Source organism: Octopus sinensis, linkage group LG4 (genome assembly GCF_006345805.1).
Source record: "Octopus sinensis linkage group LG4, ASM634580v1, whole genome shotgun sequence".
Lineage (NCBI taxonomy): Eukaryota > Metazoa > Mollusca > Cephalopoda > Octopoda > Octopodidae > Octopus > Octopus sinensis.
The window spans coordinates 64,457,031-64,479,745 of record NC_043000.1 but is presented as its reverse complement, the minus strand read 5'-3'; the positions used below and the strand labels follow the sequence as shown (position 1 = coordinate 64,479,745).

The 22,715-nt window shown below is 33.7% G+C and overlaps 1 protein-coding gene and 1 long non-coding RNA gene across 36 annotated transcripts in view; one reads left to right on the top strand and one right to left on the bottom strand.

Moving 5' to 3' along the window:
• Positions 1-958: 958 nt before the first annotated feature.
• LOC115210626 (tropomyosin Tod p 1.0102) overlaps positions 959-22,715 on the top strand; it is a 56,448-nt gene continuing 34,691 nt past the window's right edge. For 4 of the 35 annotated variants that reach the window (XM_036502068.1, XM_036502066.1, XM_036502069.1 and 1 more), the window contains exons 1-2: positions 960-1,252; positions 2,190-2,315. In XM_036502068.1, coding sequence (XP_036357961.1) covers positions 1,139-1,252; positions 2,190-2,315 — 240 coding nt within the window. In that variant the 5' untranslated portion in view covers positions 960-1,138. Of the gene's footprint in view, positions 1,253-2,189; positions 2,316-7,122; positions 7,264-22,715 lie in introns of those variants that run through there. The other 31 variants (XM_036502056.1, XM_036502058.1, XM_036502057.1 and 28 more) reach the window with 16 other exon arrangements.
• On the bottom strand, positions 11,120-22,387 carry LOC118762984. The gene is made up of 3 exons (XR_004998738.1): positions 22,168-22,387; positions 21,841-21,909; positions 11,120-11,276 (listed from the first exon to the last, which is right to left on the bottom strand). It is a non-coding gene; the product is annotated as an uncharacterized LOC118762984 (long non-coding RNA).

The window sequence follows — 22,715 nt, the reverse complement described above, 5'->3', positions numbered from 1 at the left end:
ATTTTTGAGTTTCTTATTTCATGCTAATCCATTGAATTAGAAACCATAATATATTTTAGAAAATAAAATACATATCTATGAATCCACTATGGTTCTTCCAGCATAGATTTTTTTATGAGCTCTACTTCCATCAACTATCTTAAAATTGAAACGATTTCACAAATCTTCCAAAAAAACTGTATATTTTTTCATCACTCCAAACTATAACTTCCTCGGTAATTTCTAGCAGTTCCTCAAACGAAATCATATATATAGGGAAGGCTGGATTACGGGATTACCTTAGGTTTTCCGTCCATAGAGGGTTTAGCTTTACGCCATAAATCTAAATCCCCTATGGACGGGAAACCTAAGGTAGTCCCATAAACCGGCCTTCCCTATTTTTAATATATACTGCTCTACATTTTAGTGTGTGCTTCTTCTTTCTGATGTATGTTTTCTAAAAACTATATATATATATATATATATATATATATTATGTGTGTGTATTATATATTGGCAGTATGTACCGAGCATAACACTTTGAATAAAAGTACTTTTCATTAAATTAATCTTTCTCGAAATGTTGGAAGCTTTATATATTTCATCGCTAAGGTTGTATTAATGAAAAATGATTATAAAAGTGAGAACAGGAAAATATAAGAAACTAAGAACGGACAGGAAATGTGGAAAATAAAATGGCAATTTACATCAATGAGTATCTAATTCTACAGATTTACAGCAACAAGCTAAAAGGGGTAAGAGTCAAAGAAATTTATTCTGAACAGAATTCTGTCTAAATAGTTGCCTGCTGCCTTTACTACTTTTTCAACAAGCCAAGTTGATGCTTTCCCTCTGCTAGAAAGACTTGCCAAACAAGGAGGTAACTGTATCACCCAAAACCGTCCCAACTGCAACGCTAAGAAACTGAACAGATTCGCGAAAATCCTCTCTGATTGGCCAATCGCCACATTCCTACCGTATCTGTCTTGGAATTATTTGGCAGAAAAAATACACGTAAACTCTGTTGTCAGCTTTCAGTTCGCTCTTCTTCTACACGGATCGGGCAGCTCTTGTTTGCAGTAGAAAAGTTCTCTTTTTTCTATTCTAGCCTTATCGGTCTTTTGTATTTTCTCTACTTTTCTCACAATAACCAACAACCATGGATGCCATCAAAAAGAAGATGTTGGCCATGAAGATGGAGAGGGAGCTTGCCACTGATAAGGCAGAACAAACCGATCAAAAATTACGGGATACAGAGGATAACAAGAACAAGGTAAAATTGATATCGTTCATCTTGTCTCTTGTGTCTGTGTAGTCACCTGTTCGTCTCTCCAGTCCTTCTGTAATCAAACTATTTTATTATCTTTGTCCCCCAATCTTTCAAAATGGCGTCCCAATGATTATAATAAGTCTTTGAAAATAACTTCTGTGAGTTTGTGACATTTATACCTTTGAGAGAAAGAAAAGCGTAAAATAATCTTAAATCGGCTGACATTCGAATGTAAAAGAAAGTAAAATAATCGGAAACTTCATTCCTTTGGGCCGATAATCCTCATTGCAGTCCTCTACGTATTAATGTTTAATGAAAGATACATTTCACAAAATTAAAATTGATATTTGATATACAAGTGTGTGTGTGTGTGTATGAATGCATATAGCTATATACATACATACATACATATATATACATATATATATATATATATATATATATATATTTATACATACATATATATATATGTAAATGTGTACATATACATATATGTATGCACTTGTGTGTATACATATGTATATATATATATATATATATATATATGTGTGTGTGTGTGTGTGTGTGTGTGTGTGTGTGTGAGAGAGAGAGAGAGAGAGAGAGAGAGAGAGATCTAATAAATGTTAATTACAATCACAATCACAGTTTTGTTACTTTCTTGTATTCACAAATATATCAGTACGTCGATAAATATATCCCTTTTTCCTTTTTGTCTCTGAAAGAAATTTGGTTTTATGTCTCATAATTCATGATGCATTGTCTTTTTCTCTTTCATTAAGATCACTGATATGATATTTCAAAGTCTAAAGAATGTTTAGAACAATTTAACTATTTATGAATTTTATGAATTTTCAAATGCGCATGTTTTAAAAACAGCTTCGTAAATTCTTTGGTTTATTCTTTGCCCCTTTGACTAATTCCTTTCTTTTCTTGCAAACAGTTAGAAGAGGACCTTACTACTCTCCAGAAGAAGTTTTCCAATTTGGAAAATGACTTCGATAACGCAAAAGAACAACTTGCTGAAGCAAACCAGAAGCTTGAGACTTCCGAGAAGCGTGTCGGCGAGGTAAGTTAGCTGACATATTATGTTTAAACTTAACACTTAACGCATCTTAAAACTTTTTTCTTCCACTGATTGATCAACCTATATTTTTGTCATTGACGTTTAGACTGAATGAATGCTCAAATATGAAACTGATTCAATTGAATAAATCTTATAAAGGAATATATTTTAAGTCTGAAGGCTATAGTAAAATATTTATCGATTCAAATCCACTTTTGCAATCCTCTTCGCATCTGAAGTATGCAACATCAAAAAGATCTCGTTTTAAGCAAAGTTCTTTTCTTCTGTGAAATTCGTGAAGTACTACTCCATGGCTGGCAACTGTTTTTCAAAATGCTCAATTATATTGTCATGGTTTTGGTTTTGCTAGATTTGTATTGAAGTCATTTTGATTACAGTGTAGCACCAAACGGCATGTATTTGACCGGCGTTCAAACGGTGTATGTACAGATGTTCTGTTACCATGGAATAAGACCAAAAAAAATCATTTTATTACTTTTCTATTACTTGCGTTTATACAATTTTCGAACATTAGTGCCAGAAATACTTACTCGTCTAATGGAGGTTTGACAGTTCATCTTCCATTAGTTTTGCATAATTTCTCTCCATACCTAACGTTATGTGCTAGAACTTGACTTCCACATAAACTCATACTTAATCAGAAATGTATGAGATGGGAAGAGTCTCAAAGAAAGTAATTAAATTTAGGCAACGAAGATTTCATTATTCAGTAACGCAGTCATCAAACGACTTCTTAATTTACATAGTTCATACTGAATGTTCATTTGTCTACACCAATGGTTATGCTCATTACCTACAAGCAACCAAGACAATTCAACATTTTGCCGTGTGTGTGTGTGTGTGTGATTTATCTGCTGTTTCATTTATTCCTTGTGCAATGCAAGTAATCAAATGTTCCACTGATACTAAAGAAACTTCATTTTTTTTAATGTAATCTACATAAAGAAAAATTGTTTTGCCCTTTTTTGGTTCTTATTTTTTCTCTCTTTTTCGAAAGTCTAATGTAATTCCAACTGGCTTTTTTTTCGAGATTAAAAATAAAGACAGGCATCGATAATGACTCTAAAGGAACCATTATTAACAATTCTTTTTGAAAAATAACTTGCTACTGACATTCAGTATTTCTTTAGCTTTTAGACTTCAAGTTTAAAAACTGTTATTTTCTGATAGCTGATTTATAAAATTCGATAAGATGTATCGCAATTACATCAATGATAATTGAAATTAAACAGAAACAAAACCAATGATTGATAGGAATTCTAAAAAGAATGCAAAGGATATTATTAGATGATGATCGTGATAGCTATAGTCATCATCACCATCACCATTTTCTTTGACCGCTATGCTATTTATAGCGGGATGAATCTCTCTACATAACTCTTAATCACCATATATATAACCTCAAAATTTTAGTGGCTTTATAAACTTCCATTTTATTGTTTTACTATGAAACATCTTTTGCTGTCGTTCCCTTTGCAAATGAAAACTATTACCTAGAAAGCATTAAAAGTAAATTTTTAGCTAGTAGATAAGCAGGTCCCACTCTCTCCCTCTCGAATGTGAGAGATAGATTACAGTAAAACGAAGTTTGTTTAAATGAACCATGAAGTTAATATGGTTGTTCGTTGGTTAGCAAAAAGTCAGCCATGTTCGAACAGACTTCTGATCAATGAATATTCTGTCTTTGTTCATCCCGTCTTTTTTACGTATAGTCTTCATTATTCAATATGCTATTTTTTTCTATAATACGATAAGATGTGCTTTGAAGAAAATTTAGGTACTATTCTTAACAGGTCGAGAGACCATGTGAAGACTCACTCCTTCGTTGGATCCTTCTCTGAAAATGGTTAACAGAGCTACTACATTAGAGTTACGTGAATCTTGAGTTTAAAGTTTCCGAAGATCAACAATCTTCATTTTTTAATGTTCCCATGTTTCATACAGAATTTAGGATTTTGAAAAACTTTCTTTTTCCTCGCTAAAAATTTCAGGTTTTTTTCTTTTTTGCTCCCCACTTCCGTCCTTTTCCTTTCTTCATGGAGTGTGCGACTTCGAGGAGACGGCTATTCTAAAACTTCATCATCAACTTATAAAATTCTGGTTGGCAAAAATGTCAAGCTGTTTGGTAGATTTGGGGGAACCTTATTCTAGAATTTTTATATTGGCTTTTCACTTATGATGTTCGCTGGTGTATATAAATGCTAATTTTATGCTTAAAATCTACATTAATTTTATTCGCTTTGTATTATGAACAAAATATTGCTAATCTAATGGAATGCTTCAAATTGAAGTTCTTGGTATGAATCTGACATGGGAGAATACGTGTAATTAGGGGGAAATTGGCGTCTCGGGATATGCTGTGGCCACAATTGACGGAGTCGTAGGAACGCCGTCGTGACATACGGCTTGTCTTGTGTATTTTAAATCTAGCGGACCTAAGTCTTCTTCAAGACTTAGACACATTCGATTTCTTCCGAGAAGAACGAGAAAAATCAAGCTCTACTGAACTATTATTGGACTGGTACTTTTATTGATCGATCCCGAATGGATTCAAATACTTCGACAGCATTTGAACGCACACTCACACACATCACGATACTCCACTGTTGCCTGCATTATGACAACACTTCAGGTGACAACAAAAATTAATAGCAGCTTGCGGAACCAGCAGCTTCGGCTAAAGAAATACACACTACCGCTTATTGAGTACTCTACCTCCGCCCCGTTAGCAAACCATATATATACATACACACACACACACACACACACACATATATATATATATATATATATATATATATATATACACACACACACACAATGAAATATCTTCTAAGTGTTCAAAAAGTTAAATGTATGAAGTAGACGCTTGTTGGTAAGGAGCATAATAAGAATGTAGTTCCTCCAAAGCTTTCTTCGATGAATACTGTTTTCCCTCTGATACTGTGTCGGTTTCCCTTATTTAGTAATAGCAGTTCATGTGTATAATTATTACTACAGCACTGGTTAATATCAGTGAGGCACGCATATATAACTAACTCTCTTCAAAAACTCATTTCTGAAATAATAATAAATAAAAAAGTTAACGGAAAACAGCTGAAAAATATTTTGGCCGCAACTAACTATACGCAACTCTCACCTCTCTCTGTAATTCAGTATTTGTTGGCCTGCCTGTCTTCCTCACCTCCTTTCCATTTTGTGTGTGTGTGTATGTGTGTATGTGTGGTGTGTGTGTGTGTGTGTGTGTGTGTGTGCGTGTGTGTGCGCGCGCGCTATTCCAAAAGCGTTAGCAAATGTGAGACAGTTGCGAGCGGAAATTGAAATCTCTAAAAACGTTAATCTATTCCGTGTGTGCGAGCGTACGTGTACTCTTTCAAAAGTGTTAACAGTTTATATGAATTTATATATATATATATATATATATATATATAATGTGTGTGTATATATAAATTTGTCTACACACACGCAGGGTGTGTATATGTGTGAGTGCATATGAGGGTGTGACTAAAACCTATAGAAAAAAAACACTTCTTACTTTTTCAAACTTGCACAATTTAAAAACTTTAATTTAGTTTTCATTTCTAAACAACAACCAACTGTGTTTTATAACTCTTCATTAATTGAGAATAAAAACTGTAAAAAGTCTAGAGAACAACTATTATTTGTTACTATGCCTCAAAGTTCAACTTTTAGTTGTGTTTTCTTAGTTTTATAGTGATTTTTTTTTTGTGTTAATATACTTTCATGACCATCTATGGCCAATGTGGGTAGAGACAAGTGATCCGGAGAGTGGAGGACGACGGCATCGGGAGGACGTGCGTGATTCATTGCCGCTATGGTAGAGGGAGGTTTTCATGACGTCATAGCACCATATATGGAATGCTACGCATGGAATGCTGCCAGCAACAAAACGCCAAGAACAGAATCCATATTGAGGCTTTGTCATCCACTGCCGTTCGTCCCTCTGTTAGCCGAAATTCTCCTTAAAGTTTCTCTTTAAAAAAAAAACTGGATACCACAAAAAGTAAACTAAACAAGTGACTCAATTTTTATTAACAATTTTACATACATAATTATATACGTAATTAACATGAGATACATAGATTTAATGAAATATATGTAGTCATACACACATCTCTATAGAAAAAAAAATATCTACGTATAAATATTTATACAGTTGCGCGTATGTGTGTGTGCGAATAGATTCACTTGTTGAGTAAGTGGTCTGTGGCAGACAGTTTACAGTTGCGCGGAAGTAACTTATTGGTCAGTGTGTGCTTTTCGTTAATACTAAGATGTGGGCGGAACTACGTTAACTGAAGCTGGTGCTGCAAGTGAATGGGTCGGCCGTGCTGAGACAATGGGGGAGAAATGTCCAGCGGAACCGGACTTGTGCGATGTCGAGGGAGTTGACCTCTCGCAGGAATCCCTCGGCACGTTGGAATCTGACCAAGGCGTTGTAGGGTCACAAGACAGCTACACTTCTATACTTCCGGAAGACGGTGCTAAACTTAAGAAAAAGAAGAAAGATGGCAAAAAGACTAAGAAGAAGAAAAGTTCCAAGTCCAAATCTAAAGACGGAGATTCGAAAGACAGTGATGGCAAAGAACATAAAACAAAAAAGTCGTCGAGTAGTCGACGCCCTGAACCTGAGGGGGGTAATACAACCTCAAATGTCAACATGGACGAATATGACAAAGTTATTTACAATAATGACCCCTTATTTTCTGACCTTGAGCTTTCCGACAAAGAAGGTGACTCCGAGTTACAGGTGCCGTCCAGGCAAAGACGCCAAACTCGTTTGATGGGTGTTGGTAACAGTGGAATATTCATTCCCTGTACCCAGTTCGGCTTAAATTCGAACACCATGATCAAATTTGCAATCATAAGCACTGAACTGCAAAATGTCCTTCAAGTGTCGCTGAAAAGGGTATGGATGAGATGTCTCTTAATATTAAGCTAGCTCCTGACTAATTCTGCATGGCTGATTCACCCATTCTTACTACTACTACTACTTGTATTGTTACTACTACCATCTTTATTGCTGCTGCTACTACTACCACTACTACTACTTTTTATTATTACTGCTGTTGTTATTACTACTACTATTGCCGCTGCTACTACTGTTCTCCCTCCCTCATCCTTATCAGTGCGTATATTAATGAATACTACTATTACTACTACTACTACTACTACTACTACTATCGTCATCCGCTGTCTTTTTTTTTTTTTTTTTCAACTGTTGCTGGATATGCATGTCTGCTGTTGCTGCTGATGTTAATGACGATGAGTCTTGACGACTTCTCTCTTTCACAAACTGACACTTTTCCTTGCTGGAAAAGATTTTAGAAACTGATGTCTGTCACTTGCCCTTTTCTTACTTAGTTCTTATTTTCTATGATTTTTATGCTTTAGAAAAATAAAGTACACACATATATATATATCATGTACAGGACTGTTGAGAGTATAATTCTAAATGAGCGCTTATTTATTCTCAAGAAGTTTTAACTAACTTTTATTCAAAGTAATCTTAGGCATATTGCTATAACAATTTGATACAAGACTATTTTACTCACGCATAAAATATTTTAATGTTACTTAACGGAAAAGTTATTCATAACGATGTGCTGAATAATTAATCATTTAGAGTTCAAAAATGTTAGGATATGAAAAATAAGATAATTTAAATACTTTTCAAACACTTCTCAATACATATGTAGATTAAATATCGTTGTCCCAGATCGATATAGTTTTAACTTACAAGCAACGGCTGCTTGTCGATTTGAGGGTTTCAATTCTTTAATAATTTAACAGTGATGTAGTGTGTCAGTTAGTGCAACAACATGAAACTTCACACTTGCACAAGAATTTTAAATTAGATGTGTCGTCAAACTTATAGAGTATTGGCATGAGCAACGAATGCAAAAAAACCACTTCGCAAAGTTATGTAGAGTTAAGCGTGTGTACGTGTCTTGACGCTAGGGAGTCTAAGCAGGCAACAACTCGTATCAGCGATAACTATAAACTGGCATCTCTCCCTCTCTTTTTATTTCTCTCTCTCTCTTCCTTTACGTGGGTGTGTCTGTCAGTTGCAGTAGACATATAGCTGTTGCTGCTACGTATTACAGCTTCAACCTCCTCCTCCCCTTTTCACCTGCCGGGACGGAGGTAGGGGTAACAGAATCTTCCTTAAGCCATTTTCTGCTACTGCCTGAGATTCGTGTTTCCCAAAATAGTGGCCAGGATCAGGTTACTTACACGGGATAGATCTTTCAGTGTGTCTCTTTACTATCTACTTGATATTGCCAATTTAAGTATGTATCTGGTAGCTAACTTAGGTTTTCTTGAGTAGGAGTTAGTTCTTGAGAGAACACTATTACTTATAACTAGCTAGATGAGGCTTGTTATTTCTTAGAATAGCTGCTCTTGCAAATGTACTTGGCTACTAAGAATATATGTTGCCTGTTAGCATCTTAACTTCTTCAACAAGCAGGCTTTGAACAACTTTTCCATTAACATGATTTAACACTTCAACACACTCAAACAATATTTTTAAATAACATAGAATTCTTAGGATATAGCTTTTTTTTTTTTACACAGTTCTGGGTGTGTCCAACATACATTTTCTGAATGCTTTTACTGATTAAAAATTGTTGAATAAATATTCTATAAATGTTTATAATTTTAAATATTAAGGAGTTTATGGAGTGTGGGAGAGGGTATAATAACAGGTAACTTTTACAGACTTGGTGTTTGGATCTAATATTTCATCATCTCTGCTTGTGGATTGCTGCATTTATCCTGTATTAACTTACTAACAACTACCATTTTTCAAAGTAACCGTTTGTTTCATTTTCAGCAATAATATTCCTCACTAAAAATTCTTTAATAAAACTTTGCGAACTTTTGTTTTATAGACAAAAAAATTGTTCTTAAATGGTTACATATAAGTCAATCTTAGAGTGATTCTATTAGTACAACAGGGCCTATGCTTATTATTATTATTCCAGTAAAAGCACCAACCTAGCAAAATCTTTAATGCACTGACAAAAATGCATAGTGGTATTTCTTTCGGATTTTTACATTCTGAGTTCAAATTCCACTGAGGTCAACTTTTCCTTTCTCCTTGGGGGGGGGGGGGGGGTGCAATCAAATAAGTATCAGAGGAGTAGGGTTGATTAATGTGATCAACTAACCTCCTCCTCCAAAATTTCAGGCCTTGTGCCTATATTAGACATTACTTATTAGTTCCTGTAACTTTAGCATCATTTCTGGATAGAATGTTAGAATATCACCAGTAACATTCTCATAGAGACCTGGTACTGATTTTCTTGGTAGATAATCAGATGAGGATATTTCTTACCCACAGATATAACACTATGCCTTGAATGGGATGTGAACACACAACCAGCAGCTTAATTTCTCCAGTATATTTCTTGGAATGGTTACATTTTCTTGTTGAACTTATTTAATCTTAAGAATGTTTATAGTACTGTATGACTTTACCATAATAGTTGTAATCAAAGTTTTTTTTAATCATTTATAAATGCTATAAAAATTAAATAACCAAAAATATTCTGTTTAAATTATAACCCATCATTAAAAAGTACTTTTAGTATTTTATTTTTATCTAAAACCTTGAAATTGTTAAAAATCAATAAGTACTTGGGATAATTGCTTGTTTAAATATTTTAACCCTTTTTTTCCACAATTTGAAACAATTTAATGTAGTAAAATGAATTGCGTATGATTGTTGAAAAGGATAGTTGAACTATAGGTGTATCCATCTTTTCATTCTAGACAAAATATATTGGAAAATTTATAAGTAGATAATAATCCCCACCACCACCACCACCAAATAATTTAAGATTAACATTGAGTCTATTCAAAAACACGGATACAGATAAATCTTCAGTAATAAAATTCTCCAAAATGGCATAGTTAATCTGTTGTGTAGTTAATCTAATCTAAAAGTAAATTATCTATATTTCTATATACTTAACTTGGAGAGATATAAATAGTTAGAAATCAAGCATGCTTATGTGGGTTAAGAAACTCACTTTGCAGCTACATGATTTCAGAGTCAGTCCACAGCACAGCACCTTGGGAAAGTGTCTTCTAATATAGCCCCAGGCTGACTAATGCCTAGTGAGTAGATTTGGTCATGGGGAATTGTGAGGTAACCTATCATATATATATAGGCACAGGTGTGGCTGTGTGGTAAGAAGTTAGCTTCCCAACCACACTGTTCTGAGTTCAGTCCCACTATGTGGCATCTTGGGCAAGTGTTTTCTATTATAGCCCTAGGTCAACCTTGTGAGTAGTATATATATATGTATATATATATATATATATATATATATATATATGTGTATGTGTGTGTGTGTATATATGTGTGTGTGTGTGTGTGTGTATATGTGTGTGTGTGTGTGTGTATATGTGTGTGTGTGTGTGTGTGTATATGTGTGTGTGTGTGTGTATATATATGTGTGTGTGTGTGTATATATGTGTGTGTGTGTGTGTGTATGTGTTTGTGTGTGTGTATATATATATATGTGTTTGTGTGTGTGTATATATATATGTGTGTGTGTCTGTGTTCCACCCACTGCTTGACAACAAGTGTTGGTGTTTACATCTCCATAACTTAGTGGTTCAACAAAAAAAAAGTACTAGGGTCAATTCATTTGACTAAAATTCTTCAAGGCAGTACCCCCAGCATAGCCTCAGTCTAATAACTAAAACAAGTAAAATGATAAAGATCTGTGTGTGTCCCCTGCTTGACAACTGGTGTTAGTGTGTTTATTTATGTCCCCCATAACTCAAAAGTTCAGCAAAAGAGACTTATAGAATAAGTACACACTTAAAAACAAGTACTGTGGTCGATTTGTTCAATTCAACCATCAAGATGGTAGATGGTGTCCCAGCATAGCCATAATTCAATGACTGAAACAAATAAAAAATAAGAGATTATATATTTTGTGAAGATATAATCATGATAATAGAAGCAGTTATAGTGTTCATTTTCTAAAAGACAAAAAGAATAGAAGCAACAATAACTGTTTGTTCAGTAAAATATTGAGAACAGATCAGATAACAAAGCTGTGAGTTATTGAAGTTTTAAAAAAAAAAGCATGGTATGAAAGATAAAGAAAGCTGAAAGAAAGGAATATAAATGTTAAAACAAAACAAACTACTTCCTAACCAAACAAAAGATTACATACTAATCAATATAATAAGAGAAAGTAAAACAGAATTTATTTATGGTTTAAGAGTGACAGGTGTGAACAATTAAGTTTATATTATTGATGAGTTAAAATTGGTACTGTTGAATAGAATAATGATTTAAACAGACTAATAATAATAATAATGTTGATTTATTATTATTATTATTATTGTTTTACTTCTCAGCTCTGATTCTGTGGCAGGGGACAGCAACCTGCTGTCAGGGGTCTTACAGGGTCTCTTTCTGCACATTATAAGCTTTGATAATTAGATGTTAATTATTATGGAAGACATTCAACACCCAAGTACCAATCTCAAAATCCTAGCTGTCCCCAGCAGGACAGTTTTTTGGGGCCTGCTCATTATTATTATTTGTTTCATAATACTATTAGGTACACATCTACAAGTTTGAATTTTTTCCTTCCTTAGCTCCAGAGATATAGTCCATTGAATTGACCCTAATACTTGCTTGACTGGTGCCTATTTTATCAGTCTGAGATAGATGTAAGACAAAGTTGATCCTAAAAGGATTTGAACTCAGCATAAATGGATTTAACTAAATACCTCAACCACTGGTATTCTATTGAATATGCCACCTACCACCCTAAGGATTATTTCTAATTTAGGCACAAGGCCAGCAGTTTTGACAAGGTGGGAGTTAGTTGATTAAAACAAACCCAGTACTTGACTGATACTTTATTATACTAAACCTGAAAGGATGAAAGACAAAACTGACCTCAATAGAACTTGAACTTGTGATATAAAGACGTAACTAAATAACCCGAAGCATTTTGACTGTGACTTACCATTTCTGCCACCTAGTCTTTTTGTGTTGGTTTTTAACCATTCCACATATGTACAGTATATTGCTTAATCTACAGCCACCAATTTTTCTGGTTTGTTGGACTGTTTTTGCAGCAAAGTAGATAAGAAAAGGTTGCTAGAACGTAACTCCTCTTCCTCCTTTTACAGTTCTTGGAGGAAGAGATTACTGTCAGTAATTGCCCCCCCCCCCCTGTTTCTTTTTCTTGGTGCAGTGTAGCTGATTTTGAGAGGATGAAAGAGAAAAAGAAAAATCAACCATCCTAAGTACTTCACTGGTACTTCATCTATCAATCACAGGAGAATGAAAGGCAAAGTTGACTTTTATAGGATCTGAACTCAAAATGCAAAAGAGCCAGAACAATTACTGCAAGGCGTCTGTCTGACTGTACTCTAATTTTTCTGTCAATCAACCACTTTGCCATTCTGCCCTCCAAACCTAGTAATCCATTCTTACTTGAAGGGTGGGATCAACTAGTACGTATTTTATCAACACCAAAAGGATGAAAAACAAAGTCAACCTTGGTAGCTTTTGAACTCAGAATGTAACATTGGAAGAAATACCATTAAATTTTTGTTTGGAACAGTAATGATTTCAATACAAACCTAATAATGATTTCTTACTTTGGTACAAGGACACAGATATTTGGGATCAAAGACTAGCCTATTTAATCAAATGCTGTTCTTGATTGCTTCTTATTTTGTCACCCTGAAAGGGGCCATGCCAACCATTACAAGATTTGAACTCACTATGTAAAGGGGTGTAACTAAATATATGCTGCAAGGTATTTTATTTGGCACCCCACTGATTCTGCTATCCATCCTCTAACCTTTTGTGATAGCAAGTTAGAAATTAAAAGGTTATAGGCCTCAGTGGTAGAGAGCTGTTGTTATTCCTTAGTCCCAGGTCAAAGCTATGACAATCCTGTCTTTTTATTCACACCTCATAGTAATCAATGTTTTTTGTTTAGCAATAGTAGGGTGTGTTTTGTTGGAGATTTAACTACTAATTTTAAGTGGAGTGACCATGTAGAGGCTCTATTGGAAGAGAGCAGTTAGCACTTTGCTTAAAAATGGGAGAAACTTAAAACTGAAAAGAAGAAAAAAAATCATTCTAACACAGAGTAGATAATAAATAAGATGTAAAGATAACTAAAGACACCACTTGCTGGAGAATGTTTGTCAGTGGAATCTGAAATGTCAAGAAGCAGTAAAGACTACAAAAATGAAGTCAACAAATAAAAGAAACAAAGTTAAGGAATGTAAAGAATGATTTGAAAGAGTTAGATGACTAAATACTTAAATATTTTATAAATAGTCCTGAAAGCTGTCTCTCTCTCTCTCTCCTTTTTTTTAACTGCTCTGTTGTGTTACACAATGTATCCCTCCATGTCTACCATGGTCTCTGCTTTCTCTGGAATGTTTGTGAGCATAATAGATAAGAAGTGGCTGTTAGCACCTAGCTCAATCTTCCAACAGTTTTTAAAGCAAAGGGACACTAAGTAGTCCCTATGATCTTTTCATAGCATTGCCAATTCTGATAGTGACAGATGAATCAACGCCCAGTACTTAACTTCACTGATACTCTATTGATTACAGAAATGTGAAAGGCGAAGTTGTCCTTGACAAGATTTGAAGCTGAGAATCTTTAATAAACCAAAATATTTTAAACAAGGCAGTTACCCATCTCTGGGGGGTTTATTAGGGTTTTATTACATTGTCCTAGAGCATGGTTAGAATATAAATTAAATGGATCTTATATATAGTTAGATTCAACAAATTTCAAGTTTTCTGTCTAAACATATTTTCCTGCTGCTTCTTATTTGAAGATTTCATTAACAATGTGTTTATCTTATCTATTTCCTGATAGAATAGAATAAAATAAGGGATTGCCAGATGTTATAAGTAGATCATTTTGAAAAATTAAGATATTTGCAAATGATATGAAGCAAAAGTTGTTATTTATTATATTTTATGAACAGCGAAGTCTAAAAGATTTGCTTGTTACACTTTAAATGTAATATTCCTATTATTGTACTGAAAAATTAGTTATTTCTAGATTGTAATTTAGACATAAAGTATAGGGAAGTTAATTGAAATATGATCTATATATAACAACATGTATGTAATATCTTTCTTTAAACATAGTTTCTCTTTCTTTCTTCTACTCCTACCTATTTTTATTCTATTTATTTATTAATACATATACCTATTAACATTCAAGTAGTTTTAATCACAAAATATTTTGAAGCATAACTCCAAGACCATATTGCAGCCTAATTCATTCCATACCTGACTATCTGTAAAAAAAAAAAAAAGTCCCATTTAGTGATTATTCCCTTTAACCAATCTAATATACTGATCAGGAAGCTTTACACTTGACCTGATTGAAATAGCAATCAAGTCTTCTCAAACTATATCCCACTGTCAAAAACAGAAAGGCAATCAAATTGAATAATGTAGTCTGATAAATTGTTAGGAAATACAGATGGTCATTGCTAGAATGCCTTTTGGTCATGGGTCAACTCAATAAGGTATGGCTTAGAGCTAAACAATAACAACAGCCACAAGATATACTGTATACCACACTTAGAAAAATCATTGTAAATAGAATTCAACTAGTGACCATTGTATATTACTTCTAATTGACCTAAAAACACAAGGAGTTTCTGTGAAAGCTAGATTGTCATGGTTTTGATGAAAAAGAAAAATATAATAATCACCAACTAAAGAGAAATCTAAAAACCATTAGCTTCAAATTCAGAATTCACTTGACAACTATTGCCTATTTAGTTCAAGTAAGACAAATATTTCAATACATTGTATCATGATTCCATTAAGATTTTCTACAATGTTTGTTCTACTAATGTTGTAATGCTTTCAGCACCAAGAACCTCTTCCTATGTATCTATCAAGTAAAACCAACAGAATGAATTATATACAAACAAACTTCAGAAAGCAACTTTTCTTTTCAATGATTGAGAAATATGTATCTGACATCATCATCATCAACAAAATATTTCATAAATTTTCAAGGTTTTCACATGTAGACCATGGATACTTTAACTACTTTTCATCATTTCTATTGTACTGATAAAACTGAGTCTGATTTTGTCTTTTTTATGTTGTTCAGCAGATTGATTTTTTTTATGCATTAGAGAATTTTGGTTGAATTGATCAAATTGTATACTTCATGGACAAAAAGGCTGAAAATGTAAAAAAGAAATGAAATTCTTTCAGTTACTGTTTCCTAAAACTTGGAACACACACATATATGCGTGTGTGTGTGTATGTGTATATATATATATATATATATATATATATATATATAGTGCTTATTTTGGAACTTACCATAAATGACTTGCACAGGTGGTGATATTACTCTGTGATTGAAAATTGTATGAGATTAAATTGTCCAGTCAGTGGAAATATGCTTATACAACTGATTTCAAAGGATTAAAATATCATGCAGATAATAAAATAGGGTGACTGATTATGTAGGATGTCAGTCAAACAGCTGAAGAGGCAATAGTTCATACATATTTTGTCACCAATGCTACACTACCAACACAAAAATATGAATAGTTTATCCCACCAACTTATGTAGCTAAAAATAGCTACTATAGAAAGGTATAAGTTATTCAACAATACTAGAACTGACTGCCAACCAGAGTACTATAATCCTGTACATTTAATGATTCTTTCATCACTATTTCAGCGAGTACTCTAAAGTCTGTGCTTTACTGATGCAGTCATATTAAGACCAAAACAAGTTTTTTCAATAATTGGAAAATAATAATTAAAATAATTTTAACTATTGAGTAATATTTTTTCTTCACTGCATAATTATTTCTCACAAGTGAATGCCTCACAAGTGAATGAGACAGCCAAGTTCCAATCAGTTCATACCCTTCTAATTTATAAATGAAGCAGGGCACATTGGATAATGTGTTCTGGATAAACTGTGTCAAATAAAACCAAAAAAAAAGTAAAGGATGGCCAAGGCTGGAATATCTTTGATGATAAGACAGCTTATTCAGAACTGACATATGGCCAAACAAGAACAGAATGTTTCTCAAACCAGTGAGAGAGATTCTACATGATCCATCTGCTGGAAATAGGAGTCAAATTTTCCACAGATTACACTCTGCTATCTTAAAAATAGAAAAGACACATTAGAGAATGTGGTTTAAGACACCATACTTGATAGCATAAAAGACACATGGACATATTAGATGCAATCCAATTCAGGAAAAGAAGTTTTTACTGCATTAAAACCCAACTTTGCATATATGATGTAGAGTGAATTTTTGAGATTTTTTGAGAGAAAGATAGGTGTTTTATATACCATGATACATGATACATTATGATGATAAAAAGATCATGATTGGATGGTGCTAAACAGGATACTTCTGAGGAGCAACAATCTGAACAGATCTATAGCGGAATATCTTGCTCAACTTTTAAGTTCAGCCAATAGTTTTTTTTCTCAGTACTTGAGACACTTTCTTACACTATAAATACTGCCTATCCTCAATTGTTATATGTAATGACTGTAGGAAAAATAACATCCATCACAAGTAATATTGATTGATTTCTTATATTTGGAAAAACAATTAAAAAAGCTTTTAAATTTTTAAAGAAAATATGTGAATTTCTAGTATTCATATCATTCTCCAAGAGAATTTGTAATTAGATGAAATGGTTTACAACATGAAAGAAAAACTTTCAGACTTCAATTTTACTAAGAGATTGGACAGTATTGTTTCAAACCCCAGGATTCATAGTGGTAGTTACCTGGTTTCTATGGTATATAAGTGACAGATCACAACATTCTTCCTGTACAGGACACCAGCCCACAGAGTTACTCATTTACAGATGATAGGACTGGAGTGACATGAAATTAAGTGGGTTTTTTTCTCAAGAATACAACACACTGCCCAGTCCAGATATCAAAACCACAATCTTGCAATCATGAGTGCAACATCCTAACCATTAGGCCATATGCCTGATTTCTGTTGCTGGACTGCATTTATGCTAGGACACTGCAACTCCAAGAGCTAATTATATCAACTGTGACTTAACTTTTCTAACCTTATAACTGAGAATATCAAAATTGATTTCGACAAACAGAAATATAACCAAGTTCAACTTATTGATTCTGCAGTCCTCATGCGTGTGTATTAGGTCATACCATAACTAATGCAGTTTTTTTATACTTTTATTTTCCAAAACTAAGATAAACAAAGTTATTTTTCAATCTAAAATATACTCTCCTTCATTTTCTACAATGATCCTCCATCTATCTGGTAGACTTGCAAGGCCCCTCTTCCAAAGTTCACTTGTCCATGACATAAAAATACTCCTCCAGTACTGTTCTGACCTCATCCACACAATTAATGGTTCAGAGCACCACGACATGTAATCATGGAGGTATGAGTTCGAGTCTCATATCCGGCCACCAACACTTTTTTCTGCAAAACAGGGGTAGCTTATCTTGTTCAGGCTATATTATTAGTATTATCCTGCATTTGAGAATTTAAAATCACTTCTTTGACTTTCTCACACAATTCGTATTTTTTCTGTCCAAATGATTTTGAAGACTGTGGAATAAATGATAATCAGATGGGGCAATGTCCTGCAAATATGGTGGCATCATTTCCCGTTCAAACTGCTCCAGTCTTTGGAATGTCATCCTCGCTATATGTGGCTGAGCATTATCCTGATGGAAGAACACCATTCATCTTGAAACCAAAGACAGTCATTTTCCTTCTAGCATTGATTTATGCTGCTCAAGCTGCTTGCAGTAGATCTCTTTTGTTATCATTTGGTTTGAGTTTAGAAGTTTGAAGTGGACTAAACCTTTCGTATTCCACCAAACAGATACCAATGACTTATGTGGGTGAAGACCTTCTTTAACCTGGGGTGCCGGTGTTTTTCCTTTCCCTACCCACTGTCTTTGGCACTCAACATTTTTATAGAGAACTCATTTCTTGTCACCAGTAACTATTCAGTCCAAGAAAGGTTCATTCGTGAGACATGACAGCAAAGAAGAGCACATACTCACTCTCTGCATGCAATTGGACTTGGAAAGTTTATGAAGAACCCATTGACCCAATTTGCTGACTTTTCCGATGGCATGCAGGTGTCAATGAATGGTTGAATGACCAAATCCAAGCTTCTCTGCTAGTTCCTTAACAGTTACAATGGGATTTTGTTCCACCAGGGTTTGCAGGGAATCCTCATCAAGCTCTACAGATCTTCCAGGATGAGGCTCATCTTCTAGGCTGTAGTTTCCAGCTCGGAATTTCTGGAACTACTGTTGATACTGGCTTGCGTTTATTGTCTGATCCCCATACACTGCATTAATATTCCTTGCATTTTCCATTGCGTTCTTGCTTTTATTGAACTCATAAAGCAAAATATGCCAAATATCTTTATTCCCTTCCATTATAGCTTTGAAAAATAACTGCTAAAATCGAACTGCACTCTTCAAAACTTGCACTAAGACTAAGGACAAGGTAAAATTACTACCTGCTTTTATAGCAAGTTGATGCAGGTAGTTTATCCCATACCCCTCTGACTTTTAGTTCATGCAATTGAAAAAAACCACATTATTTATAGGATGACCCAATATATATTTATCTATAACTTACAAAAAGACTCCCATGCTATTTCGATCTACCAAATTTCATTTCAAAAGGCTTTGCTCATTGCAAGACTTATGGTAGACAACACTCACTCAAGGTTCTATGTAGAGTGGGATCAAATATTGAACAATGTGGTTGCAAATTGAACCACAGAGCCACTCATGGAAGCTCAAGTCATATTCTTTTTATTACTGTAATAAAATTAGTCCATCACTATCTTTGTTATGTCCATCCACCACCCTGAAATTCCTGAAATTAAATAGGAAGGATCTGTTTTAAAAATTTCACCTTTTTTTAATATTTTGTAAAAATATTTTTATAGAATAGACATAGATAGAAGAAAGTTATAAAAACAATGTGTTTAACTTAGCAGCAGTAATTGGGTTTGAAGTTACAACAGAAAAATTAAGTGATATAATTAAGCCATAAACTCAATTTATTTTGTCTTTTATTTTAATTCATATCTAAATTCATCTGTTACAAAAGTGTTTTTATTATAATCACATAGTCCTTAGACAAAACTATTATATTCTCATGTATAAATTTCATTATCGTTTTATCTCACTCCTCAGCAAGGTTAACATATTCAGGCTATCTTCAGAATTCATATTTCACTGTCATTTAGAACAGCACTCCTAAAGTTGACATTGTTCAACTACTTGTTGTTTGTGCATAAAATTCCTAAAATGTCAAATATTGTGTAAGTTTCTAATTGTTAAATATCCTGTCCTTTGTACTCTTACTAATAACTCAACCCATATCTAGTTGTTTTCTAAGAAATATGGCACCTGTAACTTTCAAATATGCATCAGCAAGCCAACAAGGAGCATCTACATGGTCGACTGATCTGCTAGAAATAGCAGTCAGTCCTCAAACTGCACCTTATCTTAAAAGGATGTTGGTTATCACTATCCTATTAGAAGGGATGGTCATGGCTGGAATGCTTTTGATTATAATTCTAATTAATGAGGGTTGATCTGGGACTAAATAACAAGAAATAAGCATCATTATTAGATTTGTGATTCAACTGCAAATAATATTTCCATGTTGATCTTGCTAATTATTCCATGAATATTATGAAGGTTATGTGTTAAATAGAAATAAAATTTAGGTAATTTATTCACTAAACCTTGTTTGATAAATATTTCTGTCTGTTGACTGTCTAAGTATTTGAGATAAATTGTTAATAAATAAGAAATTGTAATGAATGATAATTTTTCACAGCATTAATTCAAAAATGAATCACTTATTGATATTTACAGATAAAAATTATAATTATATATAATTAACTGCATCAGATTTGAGTGAGTGTGCGACCGTCATGACAGCAAAAGAAATCAAGATTTCTCATGTTTGTACGTAAAATTAATGTATGTTAAAACAAGTATGAGCATGAGCCTCTGTGTGTATGTGTGTGTTTGTGTGTGTATAAATGTATGTAATGTATATATATGTGTGTATATAAATGTATGGAATGTGTGTGTGTGTGTTTGATCATCCTTTTTATGCTCACTTTTCCACACTTGCATGGGTCAGATAGAATTTGTTCTAGCAGTGTAGACCAGAGCCATGAGAGTCACAGAAACTGAATAAAACCTATATGTATTTGTGTATTCATGTGTGTGTGTGTGTGTGTGTGCGCATATGTGTGTATGTATGTGTGTATACACACACACATATATATATATATATATATATATATATGGGGAGGCATGTGCATGTTAATGTCTTCTTGCCTTGATATCGGGTGTTGTAAACGAATGTCACTGTCATACAAGTAGTGTCCTTCATTTTCAATCTTCAATATCTTGTTTTGAAACAGGTGACGGTTGGCAATGGGAAGAGCATCCAGTCATAGAAAGTGTGTTTTAAGCAAACTTCGTCCAACTCATGCAAGCAGGAAAAGTGTATGCTAATCGAGAATGATAATGATGTATATATTTACTTAAGCTATGTTCTCTTTTTGTATATGTCTAAGTGTTCTGTCTGCTGGAGATAAGGTTGGACAACTGCTGCAGTGACGATGCTTACTGATCCACAAACACGTATGTTCAGAATAGCAGATTGTACCTTATTTTAGAGTATATCAATTTTGAGCCTTGATTCTTGAGATTATCTCCCCTTCTTATATCCCAATAACCACCAAACGATTGTTCTATCATCCTCGGAAACAAAATTAATTTGCATAGTATTCAGTATGCCCTTTTTGTATTTTTTGTGCAAATATATGCCCCGGGCCCCTCTGTGGTATTTGCTTTTCGTTTTATTCCTTTGTGTTAGTTACTTTCATTTTGATGGACTGGTTAAGTGTCCAGGGGTCCCCGGATTTAAATTATAGTAGGGGAGTAGTTTATTAATGTTTGTGTGTGCGCACACACGTTATGCTGTCAAAGCAAATGGGTGTGAACTATATTTGTGTATGCTTACACACAGCATGTACAGAGGATATGCTTGACATTTTGTCTCAGTAATAATTTTCTCTCCGAGTATTCGCAGAATAGAAAACGGGAAGAATGAAAAAACTGCATGATCCCACAACTTTTCTTGTTGCAATAACGTGACGAATAAATCATATAAATAATTCCATGAGCTATCTTCTTCAGTCGCAGTGTCTACCTGTTGTAAGTAATTCGGCTGGTAAAACACGACATGAATGAAGAATCTATTTAAATTTATCAAATCGCGTGTATGTATATTAGTACACGCATAACACGCGTATTTGAATGTGTTACACACACTCACGCATACGTTACCGAGTTAAGTCCCTTGCACTACATAATTTTTGAGAAACGACTTTGAAGGGATTTGTTTACCTTCTCATGTTGCATCGCGACTATTCATCAGGAAATGAAAGAACATCACAATCCCTGTTCTTTCCGCTCCTAAAGCGGTATAAAGAGTTAGGTTAGAGAATAGAACTTGGTGTATTACAAGATTTAGTTTGGTCATTCAACTTTTAAAAACTAAATTTTCTAAAAAAAACTTTTTTCATAGAGAAAAAGTTTTTTTTTTTCATGGTCCCCTTTCTAGAAAAATAATATATTCGAATTCAATTAGCATTAGAACTTAAGAAAAACATTTTTAAAAAATAAATAAAATAAAATTAGCTGTTCTATTTTTAAATTTTACGACAAACTTACATTATATATCTGACTGGATTTTCATATTTCACTAATTGTTTGCGAACGTGATAAGACACGCCCTTTGTCGCTGAATGTCAAACGATTAAATTTTGACATTATTTTCTAGGCCCTAGCTTGTATTCTCAATTGAATTAGTTGGGGTTTTTTTCAAGTGTTGTGTGTAACCTGCCAAGCGTAGAAAAAAATATTTGAATTTTATTAAAGTTAAAAAGTAGATACTAAGATTGCGCATAGTAAAATTTTCCATACAATAAAAAAAAAAACGGCGACAAGTAGAATCTTAAAGAAAAAAAAAGATTCCTAAATAATAATTTACATACCGTAATTATAACAAAATAATGTGAAAAGAAAATGTATGCATGTTCATGTTTGCGCTACAAAAAAAGAAAACCTAACTGGAGGTGTTGATTTAGGGCTTGCCATGGCCCTCGTAGCAGATATAAAAACCCAAGTCGACTACAGGTGGTTGGCGGCTATGTGCTTTGAAATAATTTAAAACTAAGAAGCGACAACAGAGCACTGTCTTGACTGTCGCTGTTTAAATA